The 19,064-nt window shown below is 45.6% G+C and overlaps 1 protein-coding gene across 5 annotated transcripts in view; it reads left to right on the top strand.

Moving 5' to 3' along the window:
* The window catches only part of LOC138468321 (exportin-5-like), a 2,334,215-nt gene that overhangs the window by 380,221 nt on the left and 1,934,930 nt on the right, over window positions 1–19,064 (top strand). For all 5 annotated transcript variants that reach the window (XM_069608827.1, XM_069608826.1, XM_069608825.1 and 2 more), the window contains exon 10: window positions 15,122–15,205. In XM_069608827.1, the coding sequence (XP_069464928.1) occupies window positions 15,122–15,205 (84 nt within the window). The remainder of the gene's footprint in view (window positions 1–15,121; window positions 15,206–19,064) is intronic.

The following is a 19,064-nucleotide window of genomic DNA, read 5'->3' on the forward strand; positions in this document are numbered from 1 at the left end:
CTAACTGTCTTTTTATTTTGCAGGTACAAGTTCGGAGCGGCTGCAGGGTGCCGGAATACCCACTGGGTTAGATGTGGAAAGGAGTAATGGCACGTGAGTATTAAAGTTCCCCAATGTCTTTAAACGCACCTTGTTTTGTCTTTCAGATGCGGGATGCAGCGCCGAAGGCCTCCGGAGCGTGCGAAGAGTTGGTAAGCTTTTGTCTTTCAGATGCCGGAATGCATTGTGAAGACCTCCGGAGCGCACGAAGAGTAGGTAAGCCTTTGTCTTTCAGATGCCGGAATGCAGCGCGAGGCGTTGGTGACAGCCGATGGACCAGGTAAATGAAGAGCTGTCACTGAAGCCCGTGATGCTAACCTGTTCTTTCTTGTCTTTATAGGTGTTGCTGAAGACTGGATTCAGGATGGTAAGCCTTTTTCCTTAGGCCCAGGATCAGATGCAGAAGACCCGATGACCGTTCTGCTGCAGAGGATGCAGAATAACACAAAGCAAGATTCATCCATCGGGTGTGGTTTAAATAGCCTCCTGTAGTGCTTAGGTGTCTCCTTCCACAGCCACGCCTAGGTAAGAAAAGAGTTCCTGCTTTCCAGAAGAGTTCCAGTGTTCTGAACCTAGGGAGTGGCTCCTGCCCCACCCAACAGGAAAAGTAGTTCCAAACAGAAGAGGATCAGAGGCTCAACTGGCAGGCAAGTAAGCAGCATGGTCTGCTGCAGGTAAGTCCACCCAAGCATTATGAGCCCGGCGCTTCCAGCGCTGGGACTGGGCATATTTATGAGCCTGGTGCCACTGGCGCCAGGACTGGGTCCAAAAGGTCCCAATTGGGACTGGTTGGCACTCGGAACCTGGGTTATGGATCTGCTTCCAAGGGAGTTGGGAAAACCCTGACCTTTTGGAAGCAGAGATCATGACAGATATTCTCGAGGCACACAGAGCCAGCCGAGCTGCCGGGTTTTGCAGTATAGTGTTGGTTTTTAGAATGGTTTATGAATGATAATAGTACTTACCTTTCTAAAGAATTCTCTTTGCTTGTATATATATAAAATACACTTATGGATTGTACAAATAATTGTTTATCATTGTTTGGACCATATGTATGCTACAGGGTTTTTACCTATCCACAGCCCTCTCTCCTTCCTAAGATAAGCCTGACTGCTCTGTCCACACTACTTTATTATGCAGTGCCTGTCTATACTAAGAGTTGGAGTTTACTGTATTGCTTAAGGTATAGTTGTATAAAGCCCTTTGTGTGGACTTTAGAACTGTCCTAACAATTTCACCAAGCGATTTAGCCACCGTCTCTGCCGGTCGACTGCCTACTTACTGCTTCAAGTTCGCAACAGCCCTTTGCGCTGTGGGTCGCTCTTAAACGTGTTTCTCCTTCTTAAGTCACAGAGCACAAAGTGCTCCCAGCAGAAGAACACGTCTGGAGTTCACCAAGCAATTCAGCCACCATCTCTGCCGGTAGACTGCCCACTTGTGGCCGCCCTCTAGCATTACTTTATTTTGCATTTGGATGGGGTGGGGGGAGAAGGGGAGTTCAAACTGCAGTAATCCTCTGCCATCTCTACTAGTACTGAAACAGACGTCTGGTACCCTAGGGATGCTGCAGTCCCTAGGGCGCTTTAGCTAGGTTCACCCTGCATCTTTGGCCTGAAAGTGAAACTTATTTTTCATTCCCCACAGCAGAACTTTAGGGCAAACTTTCAGGATCTCCAAACACTAAAAAGGGAGTGTACTTGGACCCTTTTTGGGTACTGGAGGATTAGGCATGATTGTGATATTTATTAAGTGTACTTGTGAATTTATAATAATAATTAGGCATTTATATAGCGCTACGAACCCTCAGGTATCTGGCGGATTTCCAAAATCAGCCTGAGAACTGGGGAATTTTGGGAGGCCACCCTATTCCAGTGAACCGGAAAGACAGTTTATAAAACCCAACCAAGATAAGGTAGCAGAGTGGCAAGGCTTAATCTCCGGAACGGTGCAAGTGGTATAGGGCTACAACGGATGATCACAAACACCAGTAATTCTAGTTACACAAGTTTACAAAAAAACACTAGTTTATTGGGCCTTTAAAATGCACACTACTTAAGTAAATCTCTATTCAAATATTGTCGCACCACGACTATAAAACATATATATACATTCACCCTTATTAGAAAGAGGAATAGTATTTGATTCAATTACCAGTGAAACGGGCAAGTACTCATACATTAGAAACAAAAAGAACACTTCAGGATAATCACGTCACAGCTTCAATAGCTCTTACAAAGTACAACACTAAGATGGTTTGGGTCCCTGCACGCAAAACTCACCAGGTCTAAAGTACATACTATATAGGTAGGTTTATTAAAGTATTGGTGATGCCAGTGGTGATTATTGTTTAAAGTCCAAACGTTCGATAAAGTTCAGGTAAGTAAACTCACTCAATCCCAGTAAATAGGACAGTCCTAGGAAGGGATCATAGACCAGGCCTCCACCGACCAAACTCAGGAAAAGCGATTTGGGACAGGACCCTACACTGACTTAATGCTATGGAAGATTGGGGAAAGGGGGGGCGGAGTTCAAACCGGTTGGTCACCCTAAGTTACCTGGGGGCAACCAGACGTGGACTCCCGGCTCACTGTGCTCTGAGAGGCAGAGCTTCACCTCACTGAGGCCCAACAAAGGTGAAACACGTGTATGGGGTTGCTGTTGGTACTCTTATTCAGAGAGGAATTGCCATAGCATTTTGGTGCTTGACTGTCCATGTGGGCGGGACAAAGATTGATATGTAAATGGACATTTCCCATCTGTGAAAGGTACAGTGAGCAAAAAGCGTGTGCTGCAAACGCTCATCTCAGAACAGGTTATGCCATGTTCTTTCTGGAGAGGAGCGCCTGCTACCTTTTTTTGGGAACGGTTTGTAAACTTGCACTACCCCTCACCTTCCACCCCCGATTTCTGATTCATCCAGAGACCACATCTGGTGTTCCAGAATCTGCTGGGAAAACAATCTTCTGTGCTTGGTAGAGTCGAGAAAGGCCCAGGATTCATGGGTTTAGAGATTACTTTCGGTTGCAGAATTTAGTTTCGGTCCATCACAGTGCTTACGAATCGGTTCCAGACAGCTTTCAGAAGAACACCCCAACAAGGAAAGTTGAAGACCTCTCCGGGCAGACCACTTCAGGTCACTTCCAGGTAGCGAAGGAGGAGTGTTGCAATTGGAGTTCCCATAGGCAGCGTCAGGCAATCTTTAATGAACGAATGAAGAAGCCGGCTCAGCACAGCTTTCATTCATGCAAGAAGGGTGAAAATACAGGAGCAAGCTTCTTGTTAGATAAGTTGAAGATATTCATATGCACTTTATTTCATTCACAAATGTATCTGGTAGACTTTGATCTCCCACTGTAGCTGAAGTACTTTTCTGTTGAACTGGGTCACTCTAACTTTATTTTTTTTTGTTGCATATTATAAAGATTTAAAAGTTAAATTGATGACAAAACCTTTCAGAGTATGTAGTATTTTACTGTTATTGTTTCACCAGGTTTTACGGTTCGTTGGGTCACTTCAACCCTTTCTTTTCCTTATGCATTCTTTCTAGTCTGTTTATTTAGCAGTAGTTTTTGACGCCGGTGTTTACCTTATGTAATAGTATATAGTGAGTAATTTTTCAGTATATTATGTGTAGTGTATTGTGATGTGTGTGTTTGGGCTTTAATTATACCTTGTACCAGCCTATGGCCTCCAAAGAGTGAAAATAAAGATTTTCTAGTCCCCTTCTAGCGCACCTTCAAATATTGCTCATGAAAGGTAATGTTCATAATGCTGGATTCATGTGTCATGAATTATTTAACCAAATCATTTAGCTCATCAGGAGGGTTTCTAGGAAAAAATCGTTTTCAGTTTCATTGATCAGATGCATAAATGCCTAGAAAAACATAAGAGTATGCTTTTGTAATTTGCGATGCATATGCTATTGTAACAACATAAAACAGAATCGAACACATTTTTTACCGTAAAACAACCTTTAGCATGAATCTTGGTTTTCAGTCTAAAGAGAATCAGGCAGTAGCTCACATTTTATGGCTTGTTATACTTACAAATGAAATGTAACATATTAACGTCTCGCGTTTTAATTTTCGTGATTATATTCACATCGATGGCGGTTTTACCTTTTATTTAAATGCTCTAGTTGTTTGAAAAATCCTTTCAGTCTAATGCTATGCATCAGTAGTGCCCCGTTAGTTTATCTTGAGACTATTTTAGATTTCGCATGGTCATATTGCACATTTCCACAGTGGTTTCCCTTGTGCTATGTTTTAGCAGGTAGCGGTTCTGAAAAGGAGAGGTAAGGTGCTTTTAGGATAAAGAGCAACAAAATTTAAGGGATCAGTCGTCTGTATGTGTAGTTATAAAAGAACGGCAGGTTGGGGGAGCGTTATTCTTGCCTTAAAGTCTCATGATTGAGACTTCAATGTTTGTTGCGATCGTCTTGTTTTCTTGTGTTGGTTGGGCACAGCCTGACTTAGGAATGGCTGCTTGATAAATATCTTGCGTAAATACATGATGACGCTCGGAATTGTTCCGAAAAGCGTCATTTTGGATCGGGCAGGAAAATATATTCTTGAACAGAGGAATTGCTTAATCAATTACCCTCTGAGTTTTGTTTCATTTTTCGTTTTGTTGTTCATGTTAATTCATAATTATTGATTAGAGGTGCATTGTTATACATGGTAAACCAATACCCTCGGATCGGTTACCATTGCAAACAATTGTTTTAATACACAATCTGGTCAAGTGATCACGTGTTCTCTTAGCGTGATGATGCTTTGAGAAAAGACGTTCCGAGATGCCATTTTGAATTGGGCAAGTGATGGAGCTGAAATTTATAATGCGAGAATCACAAGGATTCTAAATGTTAATATTTGGATATGCTTGTGATGTTAGCTCTAATTATAACATCTAATGGGCTGATTCCCTTAATTTAGGTAATGTTTATGAAAATATATGATCTATGATTTGGAAGAGGTCCCCGATTTTATGATCATGATAGTGGAATCATAATAAAGTTTAAAGGCGGCTTGATAAATGCCGATAATTGTTATTAGGCAGAATGGACGTATGTCCTTTATGGCCGATTTTCTGGGGAAAAAACCCCCTCAAACTATAGGTAATCTTCTGGCCACACCATCAGCTACTGGGGCGACCATGTCTCAAACCCCAGCAAAAAGAGCCCGGTCAGACACATTTCAAGACACCCCTCTGCCCGACCCAAACCAATTTGATCTCTGTGATCCCAGTACAGATTCTGAGGATCAAGAGAACCTAGGGGAGGTAGATAATTATTTTGATGATGAGGAAGACGTTTACGTCTTACCCTCCTCGGATCATGTAGAACCGCCAGTGGCAGATTCACCAGTGGCCAACGAACTTCAATTTCATGACGTGCTGCTAAAGGTGGCAGAGCATTTATCAAATTCAACCAAAGCAAACGGGTCGACAAAGATTTTGTCTGACATATTGGGCAACAAAAAAGCAGTAACCCAATTTATCCCATTATTAAAATCCAGACAAAGAAGGATTCAACCCTCTCTAGAAACCCCTAACCTCACGTGGGCAGTAAACCCCAGAATTGAGATGTTCAGTCCAGCCCCATCAGACCCCCTCTACATAAGGTTAATTAAAACCTGATTCACTTGTAGTTACCACAGCAAGGAAGAGAGCGGGAACACCACTCGCTTCATCGGAAGCACCCCCTGATAGAGCGAGTAAGAAACTATACACTTGTACACAAGAATTGCCAACACCACCCTGCTGGCCAGTTACAAGTGGGACGGAATTGCCACCTTTATGGCCTCAGCCCCAGAACCATTAAAATCTCAATGGTCCCCCACAGTAGCGGAGGGAAAAGCTGTATCTAATTGTATTAAAAAAAAAAAATTGTAGATGCAGTTGGTAACGCTGGCAGAATCATAGCAGAGGGCACAATTATAAAGCACCATGCAGGGCTGCGCCAGTCAGGATTCAAATTGGAGACACAGGCAACCCTCCTCAATATGCCGGTAGAGCCTAATGTGCTTTTCGGCAAAGCAGTTGAGGGTGCATTAAAAAGTGCAAAGGAAAAGTATGGCACGCTAAAGTCTCTGGGTCAACTCACCAACAAGCCTTCAGGCCAAAGGGGTGGAAATCATTTTTGTCGTTTCGGGGACCAAAATTCACAGAGGGAAGCCAGATGCAACCAAGGTCAGGGTTCATCCTGGGGTTCCAATCAAGGACAATCATCTCAAGGCTTCTAGAGTGGCCAGCGAAAATCTTGCTGTCGGGGGGTATATCCCCCTCTTCCAGGGGTGGGTCCACACCCCCAAAGCAATGACCACCCGCTTCAGGTCCCCTCCCATGTCACTCCAGTAGGAGGACGGATAACACACTTCACCCACACTTGGAAGGAAATCACCTCAGACAAGTGGGTGCTTTCTATTGTAGTGGGCGGTTATTGCATTGAACTACTGAAGCGACCCTCCTTCCGCCGCGACGAGTCACCAAAAGGGAGGAACAGCGCATACTCCTGGAAGAGGTTGCAGCTCTGATGTTAAAGGACGCTATCAAAATCGCCCCGGCGGCCCAGATAAAAAAAGGGTATCTATTCAATGTACTTCTTTGTGCCCAAAAAAAAGACCGGACTATGTGCCCTGTATTAGATCTGTGCCCTGCAAACACCTATGTCAAGCAACAGAAATTCCGCATGACACCGCTACAAGAATTAATCCTACTGCTAAAGCAAGGGGACTACATGGCAACCTTGGATATGAAAGATGCCAGTTTTCATATTTCAACCTTCATCAATTAGACTTCTCCATAAATGAGAAAAAATGAAGCTTCCAACCAAACAAGATAACAGTGCTTAGGAGCTGTCATAAAGACAGAAGGGCTAGTGTTTCCATCAAAGGAAAGAATCCAAAACATACTGCTGCAAATACCACAGTATCAAGCCGGTCACCAGATAAGTGTACGCAAAGCGATGCGTTTGCTCGGAATGATGGCATCTTACATTTACCTGGTCCCACACACACGCATGTGCCCGGTGCAGGAGGGGTTGCCCAAACAGTGGTCTCTGTGATCCCAATACATATTCTGAGGATGGTGGTCTCAGGCAAGTGGTCAGTGGGGCGATCTAGTGGTCATTTTGCCAACACTAGTACAAGCCTTACGCTGGTGGACAAAGGAGAACCTATTAAAGGGAAAACCCTTCCACAACCCAGCCGTGCAAGCGGTGGTTACAACAGACACATCACTCACCGGGGTTAATGGGGGGGGGGAGGGGCCCAATCACTTTCATCTCACAGCACATGGTCTGTGGACTCAAACCACAGCACAGAACCACATCAACTTGCTGGAACTTCTAGCAGTATTCAAAGCGCTCCAAGCATTCAAAGCGCACCTGACAATTCAGTTGATACAAATTCAGACCACACCACTGCAATGTTCTATATCAACAAGCAGGGGGGCACACATTCTTCAAATTTGTCCAGGCTAGCACAGAACATATGGAAATGGGCACTCAAACTGGGGATATTCCTGACTTCCCAACATGTTCCAGGGGAACTCAACACCCCAGTGGACTCGCTAAGCAGAGATCCTCTACCAAAAGATCACGAGTGGCGACTCGAAAATCACATTTTTCTTATTGGGGTTTCCCCACTCTAGACTTATTTGCTACAAAAGAAAAGAAGCAATGCCCAGACTTTGCGTCCAGGTTTCCCCAACCAGGCTCCAAGTGGAACGCCCTATGGATGAGTTGGTCAGGGAAATGTACCTACGCTTTTCCCCCAACTCCACCAAGGAACAGGGTGGTAAACAAGATTCACAAAGAACAAATGAAGCTAATCCTAGTTGCTCCCATGTGGGTGAGACAACCTTGGTATCCACATCTGCGCAAACTGGCGATCTGTGATCCGATCAAGCTCCCGTACCAGACCAACTTACTTTCACAGCACGGGGGGGGGACAACATTACGCTCTCAACCTCACTTAATGAACTTGGCAGCATGGCTCCTGAGGTCATAGAGTTTGGGCATCTTAATTTACCACAAAGGTCCATGGATTTCCTCAAGGAGGCACGTAAACCAAACACCAGACACTGTTACTTTGACAAGTAGAGAAGATTTATAATTTGGTTGCCAGTCAAAATAAATAAACCCTATAGAATGTACTCCAACTCACATTCTTCATTACATGCTCCACATATTAGACTCAGGGTTAGTCTTTAATCTATAAAGGCCCTATCGGCATACACCACCTCACACAACAAGGTATCATGGTGGAAGGTTCCGCTCATTAGGGCATTCATGGCGGGAGTAAAGAGACTCCACCCTCCTATATCAAACCCACCGCCAGGCTGGGACCTCAGTGTAGTACTTGCAAAACTCATGGGAGACCCCTTTGAGCCTATGTATGTCAAGCCTTAAACATCTTGCATACGAAACGGTTTCCTTGGCGGCGATCACCTCCATAAGGAGAGTCGGCGAACTTCAAGCATCGTCAGTGCAAGTCACTTTCTTTATCCACAAGGACAAATTGGTTTTAAGATCACACCCAAGTTCATTTCTAAATTCCACGTAAACCAATCCATCGAGTTACCAGCATTCTTTCAGAACCCAAAAAGCTCTGCTTTAAAAAATCTCCATTCACTAGACCTAAGGAAGACCAGACCGCTTAAAAAAAAAAAAAAAAATCTGTCTCCATAGCACTAGGCAGGGAAGGAGACTGCATTTCCAAAAATGCCATCTCCAGATGGATAGTCGGATGCATACAGCTCTGCTACTCTTTATCAAGCCAAACACTACCTCTCACACCAAGAGCTCACTCCTCAAGGGGTAAAGGGTCTACTTTGGCCTTTATTGCAAATTTCTTGCTGGACGCCATTTGGAAAGCAGCTATATGGAGCTCAGTGCACACCATCACTCGGGCACTACTGCATTGGCACACACACTCTAAAGAAAATACTCAGGTGGAACAAGCAGTTCTAAAACATCTATTTGCCCCTGGACCTTCTCACAACCCACCACCTTCTCCTAACACTGCTCGCTAATCTATATATTGCATGTGATCTAAGCAGATTCCACAAGCCTCAGTAGGGCTACATTACTCATGGTAATTGTATTTATGATGCTTGTATCTGCTTGGATTCACATGTGCCCAGCCTTCCTCACCTTGCAGTAGAAGGTGCATAGATTTTCCTTCTGAGCTTTATCTGGGTTTCATCTAATACATATCTGCTTTAGTACACCAGTACTCGCGCTACACTTCATGCACCCTCATGTCGGAAACAAAACAATCTGAGGGATCTCGACGGACCTTCTCTCCTCACATCTCCGATGTCTCTGAGAAGTCACACTACCAACTGCATCTCCTCAGAGGTATTCTTCCTTTCCTCTCCTTCACCCAGAAGCTCACTGTCTCCAGAGCTCTGGTTCTCTCTAGGCTGGATTACTGCAACAGCCTCTTTCTTAATCTGCCAGCCTCTACTCTCCGCAACTCCATAACAGGACTGCAAGACTTGTCCTATGCCTCAAGCCCAGGGATCGTATCTCTCCAGTACTTAAATCTCTGCCCTGGCTCCCAGTGGCAGCAAGGATTAAGTTCAAAACCCTCTGCATTGTCCACAAGGCCTTCTGGGGCCTCAATATTTTCAACTATCTGAATATCTTCCCTCTAAAGCTCCTTGCTCATCCGCCTCCAACTCCCTGAGGGTTAGTCGCTTCTCCAAGCAGCGAGTTGGTGGTAGATCTTTCTTCTGCTGGGGCCTCTCTCTGGAACAGCCTCCCTGCTTCTCTGAAACTTGAGAACCATCTGTTTCCAGAAGCACCGCAAGACCATCCTCTTTGCTTCTGCTTTCTCTCATCCTCTCCCGTGCTGATCTGGCTGAATCTGAAACTGGTTACCTGACTACCCTCTGATCTCGGGGACTGGATCTGTATCCCTACAGCCCCTACTAGCACTTGACACCTGATGACTGCACTTACCTGTGCGATTGCCACCCGCTAGCTGCACTTTTATTTACTATTTATTGTCTCTATTTTACTGTTATCCTATGTACTGCACTGCCCCATCCTCTATCCCCGCTGCACTTTTCCCCTTCCTCTGCACTTGCCCTATCTCATTGTCACCTGACCTAGTAGGATTGCTGTCTGTTTTCCCTCCGTTTCCCCTCCCCTCCCTTGCCTCGCCGCGCCTTGAAACACTTGTGTGTAGGCGCATTATAAATTCCATATCATATGGACCATGGGTACAGTGGACGTCATACTAGGGATAGTATTAGTGGCACGCCCTGTCGACGTCCATTTTTGAGTTTCAAAAACTAATACTCTGCAGCTTCCACTAGATGTCGGCCTATGCATAGGATGTGAATCTAAGAAGATGCAAGCACCAGAAATACGATTATGATGAGTAATGTATCCCATATTTCTGATGCTTGTGAATCTGCTTAGAATCGCATGCTGTGCATATAATACGATAGTCCGACATCTAGTGGTAATCGCAGAGTATTGTATCTTGTCTTTCGAGCATCGAAAGGGGACGTCGACATGGGCGTGCATGTAACACTATCCCTAATGTGACATGTAGTGTACCCAAAATCCCTCGCACGTCGAGGTCCCTCAGATTGTTTATTTCCGCCCAGCTAGCTGGTTGCCTTGTGTGGAGCTCTTACAAATTGCAATTCAAATATTTGTCCACGACCTCCGGTCGTTTATATATTCCTCCCCTTCATCAACGACTTATCTACCACCGCCGAAGACTGCAGAAGAAAACTCCTGATTTCAAAGGCTGGTGCTGTCACAAGTCTCTCTCCTTCTCACCTGTTTCTCTTTGCTTGCGACCTTCTTGGATGTGTTCTTTCGCACGGTCCGGGATTTGTACAAGCCCATGTGCAGGTCTTCAGATTTCAGCGTGAGGATTGCAAGTCCTACGCCAAGTAGCGTTCAAATATCCAGGACCGGGAACCAGGGAGGAAACAGTATCTACGGTCGGAGGCAAGGAACGCCGTGACCCGAGCACCGGAGGATTCCAGGAAGAAAGGCACAGAAGGGGTAGTTCATGGAATGGGAATGGAAAACGGGGGTAATCAAGGATAAGGAACAACAGGACTCGGAAGGAGACCCGACCGAACTCCTACAACACACGTCTCAACACACTAAGCGGTGGCGTTGAGACGCGCAGAGCCGCAGGGGCGTGACTGTTTTGTAGGAAGTTGAACGTAGCGCGTAAAGGCTGGTAAGTTATGTTTCGTATCCAACGGCTATGTTGGAAGGATCACTGAATTCAGTCCTCTATGGGTCAGGGACCATGAAGTCTAGAACGGACATAATCTGCGGTTCATGACGGGTGCTCCGGATGACCGCGTGGCCGGGCCTTCTGGCCGACCTATACAGTAGGGAGAGTGGGGCCCAGGGCTCTTTCTTTTCAAGAATGTATTCCCTCTCTCCCACACCCTCTTTATCTCTATGGTTTTGCTGTCGCTATAGTCTTGCACTACGGACAGGACACCTTTTTAAGTTTTTCCATTCTTGTAAAGGCAAGTATCTTTGGAAATACACTCACCGGAGATCAATAAGTGTCTGCCTCGAGACCACCACGAGGCATCTGGTCAGCTCTTTCATCCTAAGGCAATTAAAGAGCATTGAGTTAACCGGTGTGCGGCCTACACCATGATGCATGCCGAGGGTAGCTCTGCCGCAGGCGCTGATGAATTGAGTGACAGCTGTCGCTCTGACTCGGATGCCATCGACCCATCATCAGAACGACCACGTTCCGAGCCGTCCGTCCCCAGCCCTGACAGGCAGACCGACGGCTCTGCTATGGGGAATGTACATCCTGATGACGGGGACACACCCACTGCACACAAACCCCCATGCCGCCTCGACAGACCTGTCTGGATGGTCCAAGGCGCCAGCGGGTACGCCGATTTCTTCGGAACCCATCAAAGGGTCGGCAGCCGTCCCTGCAACCGCGTAAGCTGCATGCATCTGGGCACTCCACTGACCAGGGCATCGGCACCAAAATTCATAAGACCATTGAGACGCCTCGTAAGAGCGTGCCAACGCAGAAAGTTCTGACAACGTCGAAAGCTACAGCTAAGCCACTAGAAAAGCCAAAACCCCTCCCAGGGACGCCGAAGATCCACGAAAATCTTGCAAAGATTGTTTTGGCGGCTAATAAGCCCAAAGAGAGGTCGAAAGACACTTACTCACCCTGAGAAAGGCAGGAATACTATTCTGAGAACCCCCAGCCTCTAGCTAAAACCCTCTCAGATAAATTTGAACAGTCTAATCTCGTAGATCCCCTAGAGGAGCACTTTCCCCCTCTGGCTCCTCCTCATGGACCAGAGATAGGTTTGAGGGGTGTATGAATAAGCTTTCAAAAGTCGTATCCTTCACAGAAGGATTTACCACGCCTAAAAGACCTAGTGAGGAGGACCTTTACCCCACTTTCTCTAAATTCCAGAGAACCTCCTGCCCTTTTCATGAGAAGGTGTTTGACCTTACGGAACAGGAAGAAGTTCCTCAGAACCTCTTTTTACAAGAAGATGATACCTTTGAGGACCCCACGGACCAGGCCCCAGATTGGGGAGGGGGGATGAGCCACCAGGGGATAACCCACCATGGATCTCTCCTACCAATACACCAGATCCAGACACAATATGTATGGATCCTCTCACATCTCCACCATTTCAACAGCCATCTCCCATAGATGATCAGTTGACATTAAATGCCATTCTGAGAAAGGTGGCTGAACATTTTCAGATCGCCACGCAAGACACTGACTTCGTGCAGGATATTCTGGAGAAGCCACCTGCAAGTCAGGCTATATACCCTTACTGAACTCCATTAAACGGTGTATCGCACCTTCTTTGCTGACCCATCACAAACAAGGGCTGTGAATCCTTGGGTGGAGAAACTTTTACGTCCCTCCCCTACAGTCCCTCTATACATTCGGGGACATGCCACCCCATATTTCCTCCTAGTCACTACAACCAGAAAAAGAGCGGGGGTACCCTTGTCCACGGTTGAGGCACCACCGGATAAGAACTGCAAAAAACTATGACCTGGGAAAGCGTGTCACTACAGCGGCAGCCTATGCCACCAGGATTGCCAACAATACCATACTGTTGTCCAGCTTTTGTGCTGTTCATTGGAACCTGCTCCAGGAGGTCCTGCAAGAGGTCCCCGAACCAGTACGTTCACGTTTGCTTGCAGTTGTGTCTGAGGGGAGCCAATAAATCATAATGTCCTTAAGAACAACCTAGACACTGCAGAGACCGCAGGGAGAACTCTAGCCCAAAGTACACTTTTGAAGAGGCATGCATGGTTAAAGAACTCGGGGTTCAAACCAGAAACGCAAGCGGTTCTCATCAACAAACCGGTGGAGAGTCCAACCTGTTTGGCAAAGCTGTAGATGAGGTGCTAGAAACTGTGATATAAGAACATGAGTCTTTGAAATCGTGAAATAAAATAACTTAAAGGCCCTTTCGGCAGCCACACATCGTCAGTTCATCTGGGTAAGTGGCTGTTTTCGCTATTCGGGTGTGTGGAGGATCTGGTACTGGGCCGTTCAGGCCGGCATGTCCTGAGCCTGGGCTGCCAGATAATGCACGTACATGTCGGGATATTGAAGGCCACCAAGTTCACTTGATGGGCTTCCTTCACTCCTTGAGTCCAGCACTCCGGTGAGGTGACTCGAGCTTGGGTTGTCCTGCTTCGGGAGGGTCCTCAGGATCTTCCTGGAGCTTCAGTCCGGCTCAAAGATGATGCATTCAACTACAGATTTCTCGACCCCTGGCAGTCTGTTCCTACAGCAGAAAAGAAGTACATCCAGTTGGGGGAAGGTCTTCCAGTAAAGTTAGTCTTGGGGTTAGTTGGTCCCACTAACCTAAGGGAAGAAGTCGTCCTTTCCGGAGCTTCTCTAGTTGATTCAGAAAAGCAGTTTCAGCACAGCAGCAGGGCTTTCCCCGGGTAGTTCAACGTTCCAGGAGGATGCAGCAAGCTTCTCTTCATGATTCCTTCGTCAGATGTTTCGTCCAGTGGTCGACTCTGCCTTCAGTTCAAGAAGCCTCACCTTGTATGCTGGTTTCTCCCATTCATGCACAGCTTAGCTGTCGCTCACGCAGAGGGTGGTTGACCTGCAAGGACAGCCAGCCAATCGGCACTGGGTGCATTCAGGTAACCAAGGATGGGGAGTTTCAGGCACCTCCCTCGCTTCCTGCCCTGCCAGACACACTAGAGCCAGAGGTGGGTTTCAGTACTGAAGCCTGTAAAAGGCTAAACAAACAAAAGGGTTAAACATGGTTTGGCGTGCAGAGTAAATCCCAAGAAAGACCTCACTAACAGGAAATGGCAAAAAAAGACCGGACATTTTGACGGTGATCACCCATGGGTGCTAAACTGCAGCTGAGGATTCAGCCAGCGGTAGAAGAGCACAATGGTAGGAAAACTAAACCACTGCCACCAGCCATTTAAAGTCATGAGGGTAACATAAATGTTACATGAGCAAGTAGGAAAAGGGGCTACTAAGTAAACCCACAGCACTCCACATAAGATGTGGTGTGCTGGACCTATATAGGAAAAAGGTAAGTTAAGTCAATTTCTCTTTACTATTTCTTGGGAACTGTAGTTCACCCAAGACAAGATATTAAAGCTTATGAGAAATCCAAAGGACTTCTGTGACACTGCACTGAAGGTGCTGTGTGTCACAATACAAAAGATAGATGCCTATGGAGTTTGTCAGACTCCAAAAACAAAGAAAACAGAGTCCAAATCAGATCAAAAATACATGAGTGAATCTCACTCAGGATAAAAATTTAAAGTCCTAAAGTACAGCAAAAGAGCTGGGGGTCTCTAAGGTTGAAGGGAATTGGCACAGAAATGAGAATTCTCCCAACAGCCATCTTTCACCCTTTTTGAGGTTGACCAATTGATAACCAATTTGATTTGGATTAAAGATCTACATCCGAACCAGTGTGCAACGCATTATGAGCCAGTTGTTTTAAACCACACTTAATAATCAATTGTCATGGATTGGAGATTAATTTAAAATAATAGTTTAAGCTAAGCTTTATTTTCTTTTTATATCCTTTATTTCAGGATTTGAAACTCGGTTCAGCAGCACTAACGAACTTTGGACGATATCTGCAAGCCCTTCTTAATTTCACAACACATAGCAGTCAGGTAAGGGTGTGCGTGCCTTCTTGGTTTTCAAATTTGATTCCTGTTATGATTGTTTGCCTTGGAAAGATTACCTATTTTGTGTGTAATGTGGCCTGCATTGGTGTTGCTTCTGAGTTGTTAGCTTAAAAAAAGTTTATTTTGAAGCTCGGTGTACTTCCTATGGTCTTTAGCAATGATTTGAAATGAACACATTTGAAAAATGAGTGGTTAGTGTGAAGGATAGCTTTGTCTGCGGCATAAATCCCAGTCCTCCACCTGCACACAGTACAGTTTTCGATTTGCTGGGAATGGATAACAACTTGGCAGTGGCCGGTGGCAAGCGCAAATTGTGTGGCCTCATTCTGAAGCCAGTCTCAACATGTGAACAATCGCCATCTACCCAAGGAAGTAAAATATTGTTAGAAAGAATGGATTTGAAGAAGGACTTTGCAATAAATCCCTTCATTTGGAAAAATCAGTCCTAATTTGGAATGTGCTTATCCTCGCTTATGATATCCTGCCTCCGTAGACTCAGGTGCTCGACTCATCTGATGGTGCTCCTCACCATCTCCATGCATGCATCAACAGTGTAGTACACTTCGGACTTGCTCCATCCCTGGACTTTTCTTTACCTCCCCTGCGGCGGCTCGTGAGTGTCATAGCCAATGCAAAAGTACGTTGGTTTTGGAGAAGGAACTCATTACAGAGATTGTTGTAGAAGTCTTCTGGTGAGGACTATGGAAGACCAATCCGTTGTTTTGATTGGGATTCCCTTAAAATATTTCTTTCTGTCTGACGCTATCTCCTAAAATTGTGACTGAGTGTAAGGTACAAAATTACTTTCTACCTATGACCCGGAGGCCCTAAACGTTTTGCTGTTTTAAGTACCCATTTGTTCCCAGTTAGTTCAATCCAGCTCTCACTGGAATGGGACTCTTGCATGTGGCCCGTTTGGTAACCTTATGGCCCCCAAAGGTGGCTGCGGCCATGGTGTAGCCTAGTCTCCTTGGGTCAGTAAACGGACCAAGACAGTTGTTCTCAGTACTGGCACTATCTTGTAATGGCATTCACAAGTTGTAGCCATTTTGGTCAGTTAACCATTTTATCCTGGAGAATGGGTTTCGCAACAAATTAAGTTACCATTTTAGAGCCTCCATTTGAGACCATTTATGGTCCTTTCTTGATGTGAGTGTTGGGGAAAACTTTATTTTCGTTGCTTTGCCACAGTTTATTTCAATGCGTTTTACAGCATATCTGCATTGGAATCCTAGCTGACCTTTTGACGCAAGTCAAACATTTTCAAACTTGCTCAACTCATTTATGTGGACACTAGTCTGTCACAGCAGCTGCCAGTGTCCCTCATTCATGTTTCCCTGTCTTTTTACTTGTAACGTAACGCCACCTTAAGTACAGGGTTACTTTTTATCGCCTTTGAATTTTTTTTCGGCAATTGGCTTATGGTGGGATTGGTTCCACTTGTTACCAATTAATTTCTCCCTGGGATGTCTGTTGCTTGGCAGATGTGGGTAAATGCTACCTCTCATATGCCTTTACCCTGCCTCTGTCCTTCATTTTCTACTGCCTTCACTGTAGCACTTAAACCATCATGTTTACATCCTTAACACAGCTGGCAGTACCGCCTATCTGGACTTAATGTCTAGAGTTGGTTGTCCTCACTCTCTGCATGTCCACTGTTACGAATCAAGGGTATTTGTCCCTTCTTTCCAAGGGGAAGCCACCCCATTTGGGGCTAGGGTGGTGATCCTGCTCCGCAAGAAACTCCGTAGGGGTCTGGGCAAGTGGGACCTCGCTGGGAATGACTCCCCTTAGGAGAGAAGGACTCTTGTTTCCATGAGGAACTCACTAGACCAAGCACTATATCGGCGCATATGGGACTGCCTGCTATGAAGAATGTGTTGTCCTTCTATTTGGTTGCAGGCAATGCAGAAGCGAACCAGTCAACAAAAGGAAAAGATGGCTCTTTAAGAAGGGATGTGTATTTAACTGGGACAAGTGGATTACGAGGAGAGAGCAAGTGTATGGTGTGCAGGGTAAGTCCGCCCCTGACGTAATCATGCCTTGGAGAGGTGGAGCAGAAGCAAGCCATGGACTCTGCATCTTTTCGGAATGGCGAAGAACGCCAACTTGAGATGCTTTAAGTACAACAACAGGGAAGCTGTTGGCAGAACGCGAAGAGGAGTTAAATATAAGGTGGTGGCGTAATCACGACAGTACCCTGGTGCGCCAGACGCCCGTTTTATGATGCAGAGCGCATCGAGCGCTAGCAGCTTCCTACGCCAGTGTCCATAGAATGCAGCAGCCTGCAGTGAACCTGAGAACGGAACAACGCAAAGCCAACAAAGTCTATTATCAGAGTGAGTGCCAAGCCCTAGAAGGTTCCCCTGCATACACAAAGGAACCCAACACTATTTGGGAGAAGCGGAAGGCCGCCAGGGCAACAGTATGACTGGAAAAACTCGTCCCAGTAATAAGTGTAATATACAAAAAATAAACCAGCCTAACTAGAGTTATGAGAAGCCAATAAAGAATGTGATGTGTAACCATGTATGGGAAGTAGAGACTAGAAAGGAATACCTCTGGGAAGAAGGGGCAATGCCCCATGAGTACAGGGTGGAAGAGTACAGAGAAAGCGCCACAAAAAGTGGTGTTAGATAAAACTGTCAAGTGAACAATATAATAGAAGAGCTAATCCAATACAGAGAACCCAGGAGAAGGGGCCAGTGAATAAAATGTCTGTACCTTGTGTTAGGGGAGTTTTCTCACTGTCCACCTGAGGTAAGACAGTACAAAAGTATCCCTTGGTATACAGGCCCCGACTCTTTGTATAGGTCTGTAGTACCCAAAGGTTTGGTAGAATGGCAGAGCAGCCAGACGCATCTTAGGAGTAGGATGTAAGCTTGTAGGTAAGTACAATGTACTCAGTAAATACATGGGCCCAAAGAAACTCTTACATACTTAAAGTAAAATAGATATTTATTTTATATACACAAGACAAAGTTATTCAGATAGTACTATTTTAACTAATCAACACAATCGAAAAGATGAGCAATACTTCAGGTGCGTAAACCAATAGTAGGGAATCGTACAGATCATGAACATAGTTCAACAGTAAGTAAAATCATTTGTTATAGCTACTCTGCTCTGTTGCAGGCAATGAAATGGTTATTTGCACCAGCAATAATAGTTCAATTCTTTCAAAGACTTGTAATACTTTTCAGAGGCCTTATGGCTTGAGCACTCCATCCCTAGCTAAGTATGAGTTCTTCAAAGTCGGATTGGAGGGAAAGCAGGTAAGGCACAACAGCAGAAAAGGCAGTTCTAGAGGATTCTTCAATTCCAAGTAAGATGCTCTTGAGGGTCAAAAAGGTTTCAGGGACCTTGGGAAAGACTCAGTATAGTCGCACAAGCGATAGGCCTGGGTGAAAGGTATGGGTGAACACCCAATCCCCGGAATCGGCACTCCAACAACACAGGAGCAACAAAAATGGCTTGAGGTAACATTACCCCGAGTCCGACAGTACATGAGTGACGAAGATGCAGCTGGATTCTTTCACGGTGCAGCAGCAGTGGACCCTGTCTCCTTTTCCTTGGTCGTGGTGATGAAAGGAGGGACTCTGGCAGGGATGTTGCTGCAGCAGTCGAGAGAAAGGACTCTCAGCAAGTGACACTTTTTGCCATAACGTCGGTCTCTCGGTTTTGGTGCCTTTTCAACAAAACCAAGAGTAAACATTTGCTGCCAGGTCAATCCGCCTAGGTTCGTTGGTATTGCGCTCCAGTGAGGGGACTTTAGGAGGGTGGATCTTGCATCTGGCGGTCCAAATTGAGCCCAGCAAAGTTCTGAGAGGATTCCTTCATGGGA

Source organism: Ambystoma mexicanum, chromosome 4q, assembly GCF_040938575.1.
Source record: "Ambystoma mexicanum isolate Mex_15411 chromosome 4q, UKY_AmexF1_1, whole genome shotgun sequence".
Taxonomy (NCBI): domain Eukaryota; kingdom Metazoa; phylum Chordata; class Amphibia; order Caudata; family Ambystomatidae; genus Ambystoma; species Ambystoma mexicanum.